This window comes from Geospiza fortis, unplaced genomic scaffold (genome assembly GCF_000277835.1).
Source record: "Geospiza fortis unplaced genomic scaffold, GeoFor_1.0 scaffold27, whole genome shotgun sequence".
Taxonomy (NCBI): Eukaryota; Metazoa; Chordata; class Aves; order Passeriformes; family Thraupidae; genus Geospiza; species Geospiza fortis.
The window spans coordinates 3,823,392-3,840,704 of record NW_005054329.1 but is presented as its reverse complement, the minus strand read 5'-3'; the positions used below and the strand labels follow the sequence as shown (position 1 = coordinate 3,840,704).

The 17,313-nt window shown below is 52.9% G+C and overlaps 2 protein-coding genes across 4 annotated transcripts in view; one reads left to right on the top strand and one right to left on the bottom strand.

Moving 5' to 3' along the window:
* The first annotated feature begins 563 nt into the window (after positions 1 to 563).
* Positions 564 to 8,610, top strand: GTF3C5 (general transcription factor IIIC subunit 5). Its single transcript, XM_014307165.2, has 10 exons — positions 564 to 783; positions 1,009 to 1,207; positions 1,978 to 2,173; positions 2,611 to 2,715; positions 3,329 to 3,443; positions 4,111 to 4,191; positions 4,687 to 4,784; positions 5,428 to 5,510; positions 5,804 to 5,946; positions 6,548 to 8,610. The coding sequence occupies exons 1-10, from the start codon at positions 657 to 659 to the stop codon at positions 6,703 to 6,705; spliced, it is 1,305 nt and encodes a 434-aa protein (XP_014162640.1). The 5' UTR covers positions 564 to 656; the 3' UTR covers positions 6,706 to 8,610.
* The window catches only part of RALGDS (ral guanine nucleotide dissociation stimulator), a 41,013-nt gene continuing 31,526 nt past the window's right edge, over positions 7,827 to 17,313 (bottom strand). Inside the window, exons 2-18 of one of the 3 annotated variants that reach the window (XM_031057214.1) lie at positions 15,709 to 15,819; positions 15,090 to 15,283; positions 14,656 to 14,730; positions 14,318 to 14,511; positions 13,837 to 13,958; positions 13,488 to 13,703; positions 13,267 to 13,370; positions 12,856 to 12,940; positions 12,119 to 12,196; positions 11,914 to 12,000; positions 11,590 to 11,622; positions 11,313 to 11,434; positions 11,083 to 11,178; positions 10,735 to 10,936; positions 10,247 to 10,573; positions 10,025 to 10,139; positions 7,827 to 9,853 (exon numbers count right to left, since the gene is read on the bottom strand). In XM_031057214.1, the coding sequence (XP_030913074.1) occupies positions 9,678 to 9,853; positions 10,025 to 10,139; positions 10,247 to 10,573; positions 10,735 to 10,936; positions 11,083 to 11,178; positions 11,313 to 11,434; positions 11,590 to 11,622; positions 11,914 to 12,000; positions 12,119 to 12,196; positions 12,856 to 12,940; positions 13,267 to 13,370; positions 13,488 to 13,703; positions 13,837 to 13,958; positions 14,318 to 14,511; positions 14,656 to 14,730; positions 15,090 to 15,283; positions 15,709 to 15,819 (2,337 nt within the window). In that variant the 3' untranslated portion in view covers positions 7,827 to 9,677. Of the gene's footprint in view, positions 9,854 to 10,024; positions 10,140 to 10,246; positions 10,607 to 10,734; positions 10,937 to 11,082; positions 11,179 to 11,312; positions 11,435 to 11,589; positions 11,623 to 11,913; positions 12,001 to 12,118; positions 12,197 to 12,855; positions 12,941 to 13,266; positions 13,371 to 13,487; positions 13,704 to 13,836; positions 13,959 to 14,317; positions 14,512 to 14,655; positions 14,731 to 15,089; positions 15,284 to 15,708; positions 15,820 to 17,313 lie in introns of all 3 variants that reach the window. The other 2 variants (XM_014307156.2, XM_031057215.1) reach the window with 2 other exon arrangements.

Genomic DNA, 17,313 nt, shown 5'->3' with positions numbered 1-17,313 from the left:
GCTGGGGCTGGGGCTGGGGCTGGGGAGAGTCTCCATGTGGGACCCTCTGTGTGAGTCGTTCCAGCCCAGCGTGTCCCCACGCGGGGCCCATGGGTGGTATGGGGGTGATGCCGCTTCCCTGCTGTCCCCGAGCAGGGATTCAGGCGGTGCGCAGTAAAATCATGGAGTCATAGAACGGTTTGGGTTGAAAGGTTCCATAAGATGCATTCAATTCCACCCTCTTGCTGTGGGCAGGGACCCCTTCCACTAGACCAGCTTGCTCCAACCTGTCCTTCCAGGGATGGAGCAGCCACAGCTTCCCTGAGCAGCCTGTGCCAGGGCTCCCCACCCTTGTAGGGAAGAATTACTTCCTCATATCCAGGATCTTTAATTAATTTTCCCTGATACCCAGGATGTGAGTGGCTGCACACCGCTGTGATGTGGGGCAGGAATGATCCCCCTGGGGCTGTGTGAGGGGCACAGCCAGTACCCACAGCAGCGTGTGGGGCTGGGGGCTGGCACAGGAGCACAGGGCTGTGTGAGTGACATGCTGACAGGGGCTGTGCTCTCCTTGCTGACAGATCTACGCCGACCCTGCCAAAAGGCTGGAGCTGTATTTCCGCCCCAAGGACCCCTACTGCCACCCCGTGTGTGCCAACCGCTTCCCCACGTCCACCATGCTGCTCAGGGTCACCAGGAGGAGCAGGAAGAAGCAGCAGTTGGACCCCGAGGAGCAAATGCAGCCAGAAGTGCAGTTTGAGATGGAGATTCTTGGGATTGTCACCACTGTTTACAAATTTCAAGGTAACCCTTGTGATGTGGCTTAGAGATGAGTGTGTTTGATGGGAAAGGGAAGTGTTTCCCCCTAAGCAGGTGAGGACTGGAAGGAGAATCAAGTGTTGTTACAGCCTCCTTGCTGGATAGACCTTTGCATAAACTTGTCAGACTCCTGCTCCTGAAAGTTGAGTGTGAGAATTATTGGTGGAATCACAACAAACTTCACAATGTTTTAACTTTTGTTTCTTACAGGAATGTCTGACTTCCAGTACCTGGCAATGCACTCTGGCCCTGATGGCAAACAAACCTCCATGTATGACAAAGTCCTGATGCTCAAACCAGAGAAGGAGGAGTTTTTCAATAAAGATTTACCTCTTTACATCCCACCACCTATTTTCTCACGTCTGGACACTCCTGTGGACTATTTTTATCGCCCAGATATACAGCACAGGTCAGTGCCTTTTCTCATGATACATCTTTCATGTGTTTCACCCTTTTAATTTGCTGCCTTGTGCTGATTTGGCACAACAGAGGCAAAAAAAACACCAGAAGCTGCCTGGGCAGTGGCAACATCAGCAAAATTCTACTTGAGGATTTGCCAGGTGAGGGGAGCTGGGCATGAGGTGAAGATGATGCCTCTCCCAGCTCACCTCACACATTATGGGATGCAGGACACAGCTCCTGCCTGCTTCCAGAGGGCTGGAGCCAAGGGCAGGGTTTCCAAGGAGCAATGCCACGTGTTCCTGTGCTCTCCTGGCCTCGAATGGCTTTGCCAGAAGAACAATCTGGGAGATCTCCCACAAGAAACAGCTTTCATTTTCTCACTGTTGGCCTCCACTGGTTCTTTTTAAAGGAAAAGAAATTTCCAGATTGAGTGGGTACCTGCAGTTCCCTCTTGCTTTGCCCCTGTCCCAGTGAGTAGCTGCAGTAGCTCCAGGAGAGCAAATGCAGAGGGTGAAGCCCTTCCAACACTGATTTCATACAGATCATTCCTGAGTGCTGGAGGGTTTCCTGCCAGCCAGGGCAGAGCTCCTCTGTCAGTGTGCAAATGGATGTAGTTTAGAAGTTTGGGGATTTATTTAAATTTAAATTTTCTTTCTTCAGTGGTGCCACGAGAGTCTTTTATGGTACCAGTGTGTGTGATCAAGGGAAGTTGGGCCAAAGTTAAACCAACCCATTGCTCACCTTGCTGAGTCCCTTTTCTCTTTCCCCGTTCCTTAGGGAGGGATACAACAATCCTCAGGTGTCTGGTGAGAACCTGATTGGCCTCAGCAGGGCCCGGCGCCCACACAATGCCATCTTTGTCAACTTTGATGATGAGGAAATCCCAAGTAAGCCCCTGGATGCTGCTGTACAGAACTGGAAGAAAGTGTGCACCAATCCTGTGGATAAAAAGGTGGAGGAAGAGCTGAGAAAGGTGTGTGCCTTACTCCTGGTCTGAGCACTGTCCTGCAGCAAGCTGGGGAGGAAAAAGTAGATTTTTTTTTCCCTAGAAATTCTTGGTGATTGTGAGTGACTGACCCAAGTGTGAATAGATGCTGCTGACACTGCTGTGTTCATTTCAGTTCTGCAAGTCAAGCTTTGAATCTGTGGCTTCACTCTCACTAAGCCCTACGAGTTCTCACATCACCATCCAACAGCTTCTGTTGAGGGCCAAGGGCTCTGATATGGACCTGAGTGCACTTGGGAAGCTGCTCTGCCTTTGGGAACCCCTTCCCACTGATGTGTGCCTGTCTGTGTGTCCTTGCAGCTCTTTGGGAGCCCCTTCCCATTGATGTGTGCCTGTCTGTGTGTCCTTGCAGCTCTTTGGGAACCCCTTCCCACTGATGTGTGCCTGTCTGTGTGTCCTTGCAGCTCTTTGAGGTGCGTCCCGTGTGGTCTCGCAATGCAGTCAAAGCCAACATCAGTGTCCATCCAGACAAGCTGAAGGTGCTGCTGCCTTATTTGGCCTATTACATGGTGAGTAAGGGAGCATGACCCTGCTCTTCCTGGTCCTTTACCACTTCTGAGGTCCTGCCACTAAGTACCTGAGCTTAATTTAATGTAAAGAGACAGAGGGAAGGAAATGCTTTAGAACCAAAGTTGAAGCCAAGGTCAGGACCCCCATTCCCCCAGACAATTCTCTCAATGAGACATTTAAAAGGAATAACAATTGTTCGTGTACTCTGAGTTGGACTCACTGGAGAAATACCAACAAGAGATTCTCAGGAGCTCAAAACAACAAAACAGTCATTACTGGGAACTTTGGAAAATCAGAAAAACTTTGGTCACTCCAAGTGACTGTTCACCTGGCAGTGGTAGCAGAGTTTTTCCACACAAGCACTTGGCTGTGACCTTGCAGGTTGGTTTGTAAAAGCACACAAATATTTGTGCTTTGATGCTTTGATTGCCAAGTGTATAAATATATTTCAGTGTATAAATATTAGCATGGCAAGTGAGCAAAGAGCTGGTAAAGCAAATATCTTTGGGCAATGAGAGAAAATATTAGAACTTTCCAAGGACCTTGCTACTGAAGGAAGTTGCAACACTGTGGTGCTTTTTTGTAACCATCTTCCCTCATGTGTTTGTGCAGTTAACAGGTCCTTGGAGAAGCTTGTGGGTTAGGTTTGGGTATGACCCCAGAAAACACCCTGAAGCAAAGATTTATCAAGTGCTGGACTTCCGGATTCGCTGTGGAATGAAATATGGTAAAAGGGCCCAACTCACAGAGCTGCTCTCTCTGCTTTCTGGTTAATCCTGGTAGTATTTTTCTTTTTATGTGTTTTTCAAACTCTTTTGCCATATTTCTGCTCTGTTGAACATGTCACCTTTTGAGCTCCTTGCCTACTGTAGTTCTTTCTAAAACTCCTGTAATACTTTCTTTCATAGTATGCAATAGCTCTTTCCTCATTTGGCACATTCTAAACTCTGCCTTTCGTCCTCCACGTGTTCCAAGCCCAAGTGGGTGTAGCAAAGCATCCTCCTCCTCACTCAGGGGAGACACCAAGCAGGAATTCTGGTGCTCACATAGCAGCTTTTCCTCAAGGACCTCAGCATTTCCTGTAGGATGCTGGGTCTCAGACCTTGGATGTGGGGTTCCCTGTTTTAATTTTGCAAAGGAAAAGTTGAGGAAAAGGAGTTTCTGATGCCATCTAGTAAGTCCATGACAGAGCTGGCATCTACTCACTGACATCAGATCACATTTCCAAGTTAAAGGATTTTGTTGATCTCTTCTCCCTACCCTGCTAAAACCAGCATATCCCAAAGACCAGCTTGTCCTTCCCACACCAGTCCAGCCCTTGTGTTCCTGAGCTAGGGATATTCTGCAGAGTGCTTGCCCTCAGTTCATGACTGGATTTTGGTTTTCACCTCTAGGTTATGCTGCCACTGACATGCCTGTGAAAGCAAAACGCAGCACGTACAACTACAGCCTGCCCATCACTGTCAAGAAACAAGGTATTGGCCAGAAGGGCTGCCTGGCTCTTCTGTTTCTCTGTTTGCCCCATCCCAGTCACAGGTGGTGAAGAGTCTTCCTGTGTTCTAGCTGAGCCAAAACTGGAGCTTGTTTTCTGGTTATAATAATGCTGCTGTTAAGCCAGAGAAAAATTTGTTGGGAAGTGTTGTGGGAGTCTGGCTGAGCCACAATATCTGTTAGCAGGCAGGAGGGGGTTCTGCAAGCCACACTGGGAATTCAGAATTCACTGAGGTGCAGAGAATGGGGGAGTTCTCTTTTCTGTGCCAAAGGAGAGTAGAAAAGGTTAAAATTATCAACAAATGGGCTCTCGAAAAAGCTGCTCAAGTCAGCACTGTTCCTGAGACTGTCCAGTAACATCTCTTAAGAATGAGCAAAGCACATGCTCTGTTGCTGGTTGGTCTGGTTTTGTTGAATCAACAGAGGTGACAGTCCAATATGAAAGATGTCCCTCATTAGGACTCTTTGTTTCCTTTCAGGAAGTCACACAGTCAGTGTCCACGACCTGAAACAGGGGCTGGGTTCAGCTGGTACATCTGGGGCAAAAAAGCCCCCCTCCAGCAGGTATAAGCTGAAGGTAAGCATGACTTTCTATACCAAAATCTTGAAGTATCTCAGTGAAATAGGGATGATTCCTGGCTTATCAGTCATCAGGGGATCAGCTGTGAGTGAGTTGATGTGCTCAGGTTTGCCTGGGAAGCTCCCAGTTAGATATGGCACTATGGAACACCACCTGAGTGTATTTTGTTACAGGCTGCAAGGTGGGATTGCTGCTTTCCACCCTCATCTTAGATGTGAGGAGTATTTTATTTCAGTTGGTAAAATTGGAACTTCATGGGCAGTGAAGTGCAAAAAAATCACTGTGTTCTTTATGAGGTCATACTGCAAAATCCAACAGGGTGGAATAAATAAATAAATGAGTCTTACTATTCCTTTCTTTGCTAGAATGAAGCCTGTGATGCACTGCTGGGCAGTGACAGGCTGCAGACAGAGCTGCAGGCTGGAGAGGTGAAGTGTGTTCTCTGCACAGCAGTGCTGGTGTGACTGTGGCTGCAGGGACATTTGGGGGCACTACTTCAGCTTTGTCTTCTGCCACATACAGATCTATGCCATAAAACTTGTTTCTCTTGGAAGTACCATGTTCTTGAATCAGCCCATTGGAAGTACTTTCATTACAGCATAAAATGCACATGGATCCTTTCCTTCTTTCCTCCTCTTAGGAATCCGTCTATATTTTCCGAGAAGGAGCCTTACCCCCTTACCGCCAGATGTTCTACCAGCTCTGTGACTTAAATGTGGAAAGGTACTGCACTCTGACAGCTGAGTCTTAGAGACAGATTTCAAAGCCTGTTGTTTTTTCTCTGTCCATTCACCCCTCTCCCCCTGAGCAGGAACATCAGAGGTGTTCAGTTGCTCAATAAAAACAGAAAAGTTTTTTCACACATGAACTTCCTTTCCCATCTGAAAATTACTTGGATAACCAACTGTGCTATTCCAGCTCAGTGAAAGGAAATGGAAGTAAACCAGTGTGTCTCATTTGAAACTCACACCTGAGTGCAGAAGATTAAGGTTTCCTTCCCTTTTGCTGCTCTTTAGCCTGCAGAAGATCATCCATCGGAATGACGGCACCGAGTCGGAGTGCACGGAGCGGGACGGGTGGTGCCTTGCCAAGACAAGTGATGACCTCAGAGATAGCATGTCCCTGATGATAAAGCAGATCATCAGATCCACCAGACCTGGTAAGGATGCTTTGAACATGAGGATGTTGTAGCTGGCACTGAGGCAAAGGTGTTCCTGCATCCTCTGTGTGTTCTTTGGGTTGTAGCTCATTCCAGTGTGGGAGCTGAGGCTGCTGGCCTGCAGTGGGAATGTGGGCTGGCAGTAGGGATGGCTGGGAGTTAAGGTTTTCTATTTCATCTTCCCAGTATCAAAAGCCCTTCAGCTTTTAAATGTCTTTTGCACAGTGATAATTAAGGTTGTAATTCTGACTGATGTATCTGTTGGTGGCATTTATTTTTTATTGACATTATTGATTGACCAAGAAGTGAGAAAATTATTTCTTGATGATGCTGGGCCAAAGCAATAATATCCCAGTGAATTGGGTCAGAATGAGGCAGGAGAGGAGGTACAGCACTGCAACTCTGCTGCTGTTCTGCTCTTCTTCCTGGAGTGTAGAGTTGGATTGCTCTGGGCTTGATCAAATTCTGTTAAGATGAGCAATATTAGCTGTGCCCCTGAGGCTGCTGCCTTCCTCTCACATGTTCTGTGAACTCAATTGCAAATGCCCCCAGGTTGCACTGAGAGAGGCATCACAGTGTCTGTCTTTCTTCCCAATTTAAGCTCTTTTCTCAAATACAACAAGCAGTGAAGATGGCAAAGAGCAGCTGGCATACGAGTCTGGAGAGGATGAGGATGATGAAGAGGAGGAGGAAGAAGACTTCAAGCCTTCTGATGGGAGTGAAAATGAAATGGAGACAGAAATTCTGGACTATGTGTGAACTCAGTGAGCAGTGTGGCTGCTGTGGACAGAACTGTCTCTGCTCTTGCTCCTTGAGAGTCAAGGGTTCAGCATCAGGATCTGGGAAAGCAGAGCTTGTACTAAGCTGATGATGTTCTCTCTGCTGGTGGGCAGCATTCTGGATGTTTGGGAGCCACTGCTGCATTTTCAGAATTGCTGGCTGAGAAACCCTCCAGCAAGCTCAACAAACTCCCAAGAGCAAGCCCAGAATCCAAACCAGCTGGAAACACACCAGAACATGGGTGAAGCTGCATTCCCAAATCTCTCCATGTGTGGGAGTGCACTCTCTCCAGGTTGGTGGCCATGTGGAAAATAAAAAAGGTGCCTGAGGAGATGCTGGAAGGAGAAACAGTCCAGTCCTCCTGGAGTCCCTAAGGCAGGTTCTGCCCTTCTGCTTGTCCAGAGGGAGTGAAAATACTGAGCCATGCCTTCAGCACTGAGCCTCGCTGGTCATCTTGGAAATAAAGCCAGCAGGAAAATACACTTTCTGGCAGTGAATAATTCCCTTCCTGGGGTGTAGTGTTTATTGTCCTCATTACCTGATGCACTTCTCTGGTCTGTTTTGACTTCCCCAGCTAGCAGGTAACAAGGACTGAAGGCAGCTGGCCGAGGGGCAGAGCTTCAGGGGCACAGAAGTTGGCCACTGCCAGCTGCATTGCTCCCAACAAAAGAAAGCCCCAAAAATTAAAGAGCTACTGGCATTTTCTAGATCTTGTGCATTCCCCAGTGTGTTCTGAGCACACCTGAAAGCCAAGTTTTTTTAAAAGGAGTTAAGATCTCCTCTTCTCCTCCACTGAGGAGGCCTTATGGGCTGTTACAGTTGCTTTTAAAGCCATTACTTGTAACAAAAGTGGTAAACCCAACAAATTACAATTGGAAGTGCAACAGTTTCAATTCACAGGTTCAAGGGAATGAGGTTCATTTCAAAACTGAGCCCTGCTTCCTCCCCCGAAACGCCTATTTTTCAAAACAAAGTTCAACCCGCCGCAGTGAACATGAAGTATGAACTCCCCCACAGCCAGGCTCATCCCTCTTTCTCCAGGAAGGTTCTGGCATTTTGGGGAAGGAGGACAGGACAAGCCCTGCCTTGAGGCAGAGACGTTTGAGCATCAGTATTTTATTGCAAAGACTAATTACATTGCTGTGTACAAGTCACACCGGGCAGTGTGCTCCTTCATTGAAGTGGTACAAAATACACAAGGTACAGCCAGTCCCCCTGGTGGCGCCAGCGGGAGGGGAGGGGACAGTCCCAGGGTGGGCAGGCACGGAGCAGAGGGAACACCCTCCCAGGGGTGCTGGTGCCCAGGGGAAGGGGCTTTGGGCAGGGGGGAGGCAGGAGGCTGCCCCTGCGTCAGGGAGCCAGGAGCTCCCATCATGTGCATCACGGGCAGCGCTGCCCGAGGGGCCACGGGGCTGGAGGAGCTCTGTGCCAGCCACGCTCACACCCAAGCAGCCTCTTCCTCACCAGCCTCAGCCCCTGGAGTGTGGTCCCTGTCCTGGAGCAGGGGAAGGCACCACAACCACCTGGGAACGCGGACGGATGGGAAATGGAAAAGATCAGCTGGAATGACGCGCTTAAAAAACAGAGATGGAGGCAGGAGCAATGAAAGGTCCCCCTTTGGTTAGTGTTTCCTACAATGATTAAAACAAGCATCTCTGCCCCTGCTCGAGCAATTAGTGGTAGAGAATTTGGGAGGAGGGGCTGGCAGGGTCTGCTCCCTGTGAGCACAGCACAGCAATGCTGCTGCTGCTGCTGCCAGCGTCCCTCCCAGCAGCCTTAAATACCAGGGGGGGCACAGGACGAGGACTGGGCTGCAGGGCAGGGGGAGGCTGGATTAGTAAAATGTACAAGGTTTACCTCTTCTATTTACAACCAATAAATACTGAAAAAAAAAATCAGTAAACTTTTTTGTTTTATACAAAAAAAAAGTCTCATTGCTGCTTCTCCCATGGTCAGTGTTTGAAAAAGTCCGGTTAAAGCCCAAGGTGAGTGGCACTTTCTGTGGGTCAGGCAGTGGCAGCTGAGGCACCTGGAGAACCTGAGCTCTCTGGTCCCTTGTGTGCCCACACAGACCCAAAGTCTCTATTTACACAGTTTCACACAGAACTTTGCTCTCCTCCTCCTCAGGCTGGCAGCGCTGGGGACATGGCCCGAAGCTCCCCCTTGGCAGAAGAGACACTGGCATTTGATCTTTGGTGCAAGTTTGAACTGGCCCAGTCCAGCTGGAGGATGTGCTGGATCGGGAGAGGAGCGAGACCACGCAGGCTTCCAGCTGGGGAGAGCACGAGGCACCCACTCCATCATGGCACAGCCACAGGCTCCTCCACGGGGCTCAGCACTGGTGCAGGGCTGCATCCTTCCAGCTCACCTCCCAGCCCAGGGCATCCGTGGCTTCTCCCAAGGGAAGGACAAGGACAGGCAGAGCTGTGTGGTGGTGGCAATGCCAGTGATCCCAGGGAGGACAGACGTGGAGGTAACACTGGGAAAGCTGGGAAGGAGGTTTGGCAGCTCCTTCCAGGGTGATGGTGGCTCCTGTTCTGCTCTGTCACACAGCCCCTCTGTAAGTCACTGCTCCTCGGCTCGCTCAGACACAAGGCACCTACGGCAGAGGCGGGCTCCAGCTCTGGGCTGGCCGGGCTGGCCGAGTGTCGCACCGTGGAAGGTTAAAAAACAAAACAAAACAAAACAAAAAAATAGACAAATCCCCCCCACTGCTGCCTTCCTGTGTACAAAAAAAGACCTGATTGGAATGGGGGCTTGTGCAGAGAGAGGCAGAGGCCGACACCAGTTGCCCAACTCTCAGCTCTGGGTGCGGAAGGAGGTGCACGGCCGTCGCCCGTGGGTGAGGGTCACCCCTCTGCCCTGCAGGGTGGCACAAGGAGTGGCCGCAGCCAAGCCCGGAGCAGCTGCCCCCAAGGCCCCGTCGGTGATGGGTGGCAGTGGGGCTGAGGCTAGAAGATGCCCTTGGCGATCTTCAGGCCTTTCTGCTTCATCCTGGGCAGGGTGGAGCTGGAGCCATGCTTGATCTTCACCCCTTTGGAGAAGCCCCGCTTCTTGAGCACAAAGTCATAGTTGGCAGCGGAGTTCATGGCATAGAAGACATTGGCGTTGTCAGGGATCTTCAGCTCTGGAAGTGAACAAGGATGAGCATCAGTCAGGTGCCCTTTCCTTGAAAAGGGACCAGAGTGGGGCCAAGCTTTGTCCCCAGGTGCTGGGACACCTCTTGCTGTCACCTCTCATCCCAGCTCCAGCCTGGTGCTACCCAGGAAAGCCCCCACACCCCAGCACACACACACACCTCTCTCCTCCGAGATGATCTGGACAAGCTCATAATCTTCAGGCCGGTCCCCGTCCAGGTTGTGTTTGGCCATGGCCTTGCGAATAACCACGGGGGTCTTGTCCTGGCTCGTCACCTGTGAGCACGGAGTGCTGTGAGCTCAGACCACTGCTACAGCCTCCTCCAAAATGCACCATATGGCCATATCCAAGCCACCCACCCCTCCCTGGGAACGTTACTAACCAGGATGCTCTTGTACATGTTGCCATTGTCCACAGCCAGGCTGACTCGGATGATGCAACAGTCGTCGACCTGCTGGTTGTAGAGGGGCAGCGAGAGTGAGGAGTAGCTGGAGATGCCGGAGACCGAGCGCTTGTGAGTGCGGGAGGCCGTCACCGGCGTGGAGGAGACGGAAGAGGAGGAGGCACTGCTGGAGCCTGAGCCGATGCCTGACGTGTCCAGGGAAGAGAGGGAGGTGGATTCCCAGAACTGGAGGGCAGGGAGGAGAGGGGATGCGGAGGACACAGTGGGTTTAGCTTCTCCATCGGCCACAGACGGGGCGTACCAGCGCTGGGGGAGGGAGGCCAGAGGGATCTCACTGACCTGTGACAACGGGGGACCGACACAGCTACAGCCACTGGAGGCACCAGAGCCTTGCCGAGGTGGGACAGTCCCCACACCATGGGGACAGTGGCCCTGGGGACCCCTGGACCCTGCGAGCTGCCACCTACCTTCTTCTCCTGGCAGTCAGGGGACTCGGGGATGAAGCTGATGTTGATCTCTTCCACATCAGAGCTGCTGGAGCCAGCAGAGGTGACACTCACAGAGTCAGTGGCGTCCCCACTGCACAGGTACTGCCCACACTTGAGCTGGTCGAAGGATTTTGAGTGGGAGCTGCCGCTGGCACAGGGCTCCGTGCTTGGTGGCTGCCGGCTGCCAGGAGAGAGGTGGGGCAGGTGAGAAGGGAGCACGGTGAGGGTGCATTTGGCTGGCAGGACAGCGGCCATGCCTGCCTGGTCCCCTGCAATGTCCAGCCAAAGATGCCCCATGCTGGCCCCCACCTCCCACCAGCGACTCACTCGCTCCATCTCTTGATGATGCCCGTGTTTTTCTTGGCCTTCAACGTGTTGCTGGCTGACTCTGACAGTGGCTCAATCTCACACGACAGCCCATAGCTGGGAGGGGGGAGAGAGGAGGGTTTGAGTTCCCTGTGCTGCCACCAAGTGTGAGGGAGGCAGAGCAGAGAGGGGAGCAGGGGGCAGCTGCTGCTGTCAGAGGAAATGATTGGTGGGACCTCCCTCTCACTCACCTCTCAGCCTCGCTGAGCCTCTCCAGGCTGTGGAACCACTCCACAAACTGGTCCTCCTGTGTGAAGCTGTAGTTGTTGCAGGCTGACTGGAGCAGCTTGATCTGTGCAATGACTTCGAACTCCTGCAGCAAATGGAAGCCATGAGACCAGAATGCCCTCCCCCAAAAGTGAAGGACACAAATGAAAAAAGGAGAAGGATCAAGCCCAAAGTGACTGGCACGGCCTGGGATTGCACCAGGTCAGCCCTGCTGTGCAGCTGCCAGGGCAAAGCTCTCACCTTCCTTCTCTTCTCAAAGTTGATCAGCCCACCCTGGAAAAGAAAGAGATGAAGGTCAGGATGGAGCAGGCAGAAGAATATTGCTCCCTCCCCCATCTATCTCTGTCTTGCTGCCGCTGCAGTGTGAGTAACCCTGCTGAGAAAAAGTAGCCCATTTCCTTGGGACAGAGGTGGATGGGCAGTGTTGGATATGGGATGTGAGATACAGGATGTGCAGTGTGGGATACAGGATGTCGTGTGGGACACAGGACACAGCAGAGACCAGCCTTCCTTTTATCAGCCCAGGCTCTGGGAGGAAAGGGGGGACAGGCAGGAGGTACATACATCCAGGAAATCCTTCATGGCCGTGTCCAGCATCACCAGGTCCGTGAGGAAGGTGCCAAGGTAGGGAATGGTGCCCTGCATCACACCCTGCAGAAGGGACAGAAGGGGGTCAGAAGGGGACAGAAGGGACAGTGGGGTCAGCAGAGCTGGGAGCAGCCTGGGCAGCTGCTGGGGAGGGGCACAGGGACAGCCCTGCCAGACTCACCATCTCTCGCTGCTGCTGCTGCCGCTTCTGAGCTCTCTTTGGGTTGATCTCCAAGGTGGCAAATTTGGATGTGCCCTCCTGGATGGTGGGGGGAGTTGGGATCAGCATAGGTGGGAAATGGCACTAATACCTATTAGCTAAAATTCATACTCATTTTCATTTATATAACTTTCATTGTAGGAAAGAGGAGGGAATCTAAGCTTTTTCATGGCTCACAAAGGGGGAAGCCTTGGTGGATAGCAACTGCTGCTCTCATTTCTGTATAAATGCCTCCCTAATGGGACGTTTTGTTCCCTTTTGCATTTTGTTTCCTCTCAGTCCCTAAACCAGAGCTAGGCTGGGATCTGTGGAGAAGTTCCACATGGAATAAAGGCATTTTTGCTGCAGCCTTTTACCATCTCCATCACCCCACCTGGAATCAAGAGGACTTTGCGCTGGACTGTTAACATGCAGCTGCCTCTGGGGACAAGCTGTCACCTGGTGTTCTGGATCCCATCCCAGTGCTTATCTGTTCCCTGGATTGATTTTCCAGCTCCAAGTAGTAAGTTTTGGGTGGAGAAACAAATTCCAGCCTTGGTCTGAAACTCCTGCCTGCTCCCCAGGCTCAGCACACCCTTCCTGCACCCATGCCTGAGACTCCAGCAGCTCTGTCAGGGCTTCATCCCTGTGGCTGGAGCACCATGGAAACCTGAGCTGCCTGCCAGGAACAGGGCAATGAGGGTCCTCCTTCCCCCTACCTTGATGAGAAGCTCCCGGCTCAGCGAGTGGTTGTTCTCGTCGGAGAAGATCTCGGAGAGCTCGTGGAATGTGCGGAAGCTCTCCCTGCACAGGGGGAACAAGGGGAAAAGTCAGCAATGCTGCCACGGTGGGGTTTCCTCCTTGGGCTCTCTTCTGCTCACCCCAATGAACCCAGTTATGCTCAGCTCCAGGTGGACCTTGCTGTTTGGGAGCTATTCCAAGGTGTTTCACATGGAAGGGTGAGGTGCTTTTATCTCCTCGCCCTCCTGAGGTCTCTGACACCTTACACTGGCCCCTGGGTTTTGGGCACACTCCAGGAGGCAATGCTGGAGCTGAGGTGATCCCATTGATACACTCAAGTCCCACAGCCTATTCTTCCCCTTGGAAGCAGCCCTGCAGGAGCTCCTTACCTCAGGACCTCATCCCAGGTCTTCTTCAGCCGGTGCACGGCGTTGCACTGCAGGGCTGAGAGGATGGCTCGGAGGGAGGAGAAGTTCTTCAGGATGCGGCACTCCTGAGGGCAGACAAGGACATAACAGGATTTGGGTTTAAAAAAGCTGGAGGATCTCCTGGTATTCCAGCAGGGCAAAAGCTCATCCCTGGGGTGGAGGTGGGAGGGGAGGTGTCCTACCCGAGCCACTTCGATCCACCGTTCCACCACCTTGGCCCTCTGCTGTGGCTTCAGGGACCTGTCCCCAAGACAAGTGGCAATGACACAGTTGGCCACACTGTTGAACTGGGAGACTGTGGCACGGATGGTGGGGGCCAGGTGCTCTTTGCCCTTCTTGTCCCTCTGGGACCAGATACAGCCCAGGCAGTGGTAAGGCACCACTTTCTTGAACAGCTCCTGGAAGATAAAGGGATGGAGAAGGGTTTCTTGGTGTTGTCTGGGGAGAGAACAGGCCAGGAGGAAAAAGGGATGGGAAGAGCCGGGCCTGTGTCCAGAGCACCACTGACCCAGCTGGTGGGTGACTACTCACAGCATCCATCAGTGTGAACTGTTCTGCCACCATCTCTGGGGAGAAGGAGAGGAAATCTGGCTTCCCATCACCAACCCCATTCTCTTCCACCAGCTGGAAGGTGCAGCTGCTGTGGTCCACAGCTGCAGGAGACAAGGGTGAGGCTGAGCACTGCAGTGCCCACACCAACACACACCAACCCCCTGCAGACACCCTCATCCCATCTAGCTTTGCACCTCCAGGAACAAGGCTCAGATAAAAAGATAGTCAGTTTAAACCTGGGTGTCTACAGAGGATTAAAGGCAGATTAGCTAATCCACTTAGAAATCCCACTCCTGCTGCAGTTGGATTGGCTTCCCAGTGTAACACCAGTGAACCCCCATGCAGAGTTCACGGGTGTTCATCCACGTGGCTCAAGTTTTGGAGACCCTCAATGCCAACCAGCAGCATTCCCTCCACCTGCAGCCCCAGATGAGCCCTGTAAGCCAGGGCAGGACCCCACCTTCTGCCTCGGCCTCGCTCTGCTCCTGCTGCTGGAACTGGGCCAGCAGGATGCGGGCTCGGCGCTCCAGGTCGGAGCCGGGGATGTTGTGGCGCACGTAGGAGATGAGCTGCTTCAGGCAGGCAAAGTCAGGGGGCTTGCGGAAATCCTCCGAGTACTGGTCCAGCCAGGCCCCCAGGATGGAGGAGATGGTGCTGCAGGAAGGGGGAAAACACAGGCAAAGGGAATCAGGTGCCAGGAGGAACCCGTGTGCACCTCCACAAGCCCAGGGGCAGCTGGGATGACAGATCCCTCCCAAAGAGCTGCCAGCACAGCCACCACAGCACAGGCAGACTTACTTCTTCAGCTCCATCCTCTCGTCCACAGTGTGCCTGGCATGGTCCCCATTTGCCTGCACGTGGAGTTTGCCATACCTGGTGGGGCAGAGGGGAGGCAGTGAGCACCCTGCACTCAGCTGCCTCTCAGAGCAGCCTCTTCTCCCTCCACATCACCCCCAGCTCTGCCAAGGGGTCAGGATGAACCTGCCATGCAGTGTCCTGCTCCCCTCCCTCTGCCACAACCTCCCCATTACAGGAAGGGAAGCATCCAGCACTGGCCACCTCACTGGAAGAGCTCCAGCTTTCCAGAAAGTTCTGTCCTCCCTGCCCTGTCCCAAAACCCTCACGCTGATGGAGCTGGGAGAAGCCACCAAACCCCCAAGGCATCTCAGCAGAAGATGCTGGGGCTTTCCTGGCCACCCCCAGCTGTGTTTTGGGGCTCAGGGCAGCATCACCTGTTCAGCAGCAGGTCCAGCACTTGCTTGGTGGTGGCGAAGGCCCGGTAGGTGCACAGGAAGATGGTGACATAGGTGGAGTCATTGCCCTTGAAGGCTGAGACCAGGTACTCCACCAGCTTCTCCAAGGTCCCGGCTTTGATCGTCCGCACCTTGCATGTCTCGTAGAGGTTTAAGGCTGACTCATTCTCAAACTGCCAGGACAGGAGCAGAAGTCAGTGGGCTGGGTGAGGACAGACACCATCAAGTGTCTGTCTGGGTCCAGCAAAGTGTTCCCAGCAGCTTCACAAGGTCAGGCCTAGGCTGGGATCCCCACAGGGATCTTCCTTTCCTGGGAAAGGAAGGCTGAGTCTCCTCAGACAGCAAACACCAGCAACACAGCTGAGAAGACCTGAGCACTTGGGAAACCCCAGGAAAGGCCTCAGAGTTGCCAAAATTCAGATACAGATCAGAGTTGCCCCGTTTTTCAAAATGGGCTGCAGACTGTTTCACCTGCACCCCTTCCCATGCAGCAGAGGGCAACAGGTGCTCCCACTCCCTGCTCCCAAATCAACACATGATTCCCACGGCAGGGAAACATCTGAATCCTCCCCTGTGGCAGGAGGAGCCCCCAGCTTACCCCCAGCCAGCGCTGCCCTTTGTTGGCCGTGTGGTGGAGCTGCACTTTCCGGAGGGATATGCTGTAGATCACACCATCCTCCAGCTCTTCTCCGATCTCCTGTGTGGAGCTCTGCATGGAAAGACAAGATACACCATGAGATAAGGGGAGCAAAGCGTGGCAGAGACGCCTTTGTGGCTCCTATGAGGGATCCCAGCAAGCCAAAGGCAGCAGCTGGCTGGCAGGGAGTCTCCCTCACCTGCTCAGAAATGCAAACCAGGTGACACCTGTGTGTCTGGCTGGCTGAGCCTGCCCACAGTGGAGCCAGGACTTTGGGAAGCTGCCCTTGGTCTGCCCCACATCCCCTGGCTCCATGTCTCAGCCCTTCAGCAAAGCCAGTGCAAGGTGGGACCCCTCACAAGGCAAGGAAGGGGACAGTGCCCAGCCCTGGCTGCTCCCCTGCCCAAGCCTCTGCCTCTCCTGTGAGGTGACACTGGCTGCTGGTGTGAGCAGAGCCTCAGTAATCTGAACAAAGCACCCTGGTGCACTTCCCTAAATAAATAATAATAAAAAAAAAATAATAAAAATAATCACTGTCAAACCAAGCTGCCCATGGCACAAGGCAGGAATGCAAAGCTCCAGGCTGGGGGGAAATCCCAGAGATCTGCACCAGGGTGAGATCAGGCACAGCCAGGACTGGTCTGGGCACAAGGTTCAGGCACCTCTGGGTGACAGGCACCCGGCTATGAGCTCCCATTTCTGCTCTGGAGGATGGAGAGCACCAACAATTTGGTGAGGAAAGGGGTGATGCTTCTCAGGGCAGATCCCCAGGCACACGCCTCCCCCAGCACCACATACCAGCACGGGCTCAGCAGCAGCTCCAGCCCCACAAGGACAATTTGGTTCCCTCCTCCTCCTCCTCCCTAACCATGCTCTGCTGAGTCAGTGCCTCCCTTAAGAAGATTTATCCAGATCCTTTTAAACACTGCAGGGATCTCCCCCGCCCTCCATCCCCCTCACCAAATGGCAGGACATGGACGAACACACACCAAAACCCAGAGCTCAGCAGAAGGAGAAAATGCCTGAAAGCAGTAAGCTGGTTAGAGGGGGAGGTGAGCATCACTGGGACACAGGGCTGTGGGGACAAACCTCTCCTGCCAGAGCCAGCCCTCAGCTTTCCCTGCAACTGCCCCTCAAAGAGCCCTGAGCATTGACAACACCACACTGAGGAAGAGCTGCCATGAAAGGATTTAGGATGGAGCCCCAGAAGTGATGCTGCTCCCTGCAAAAAATCCTCTCCAAACTGCCCTGTGAACACGGGGACAGCCACACCCAGGCTCAGAAGAAGCTGCACACCTCAGGAGACAGGAGCAGAATACGACCACAGGACCCAGGACCCTGAGCTGATGGATCCCACGTGCACCCAAACACTCCTCCTTTATCAGCCCCACCACAGCAGCGCCCACTGCTCTGCTCTCACACCCTGCTCAAGCCAGGGCTGCTCCTCACAAGGAAGCAAGGCAGGGGAGCACAGCCAGCCCAGAGACTGAGGGGAAGCTTGAAAAAGCCTCTCATTCATGGCTGTAATGAATGAGGGCAGAGAATCCCCCTGGGCAGGGTTGCTGA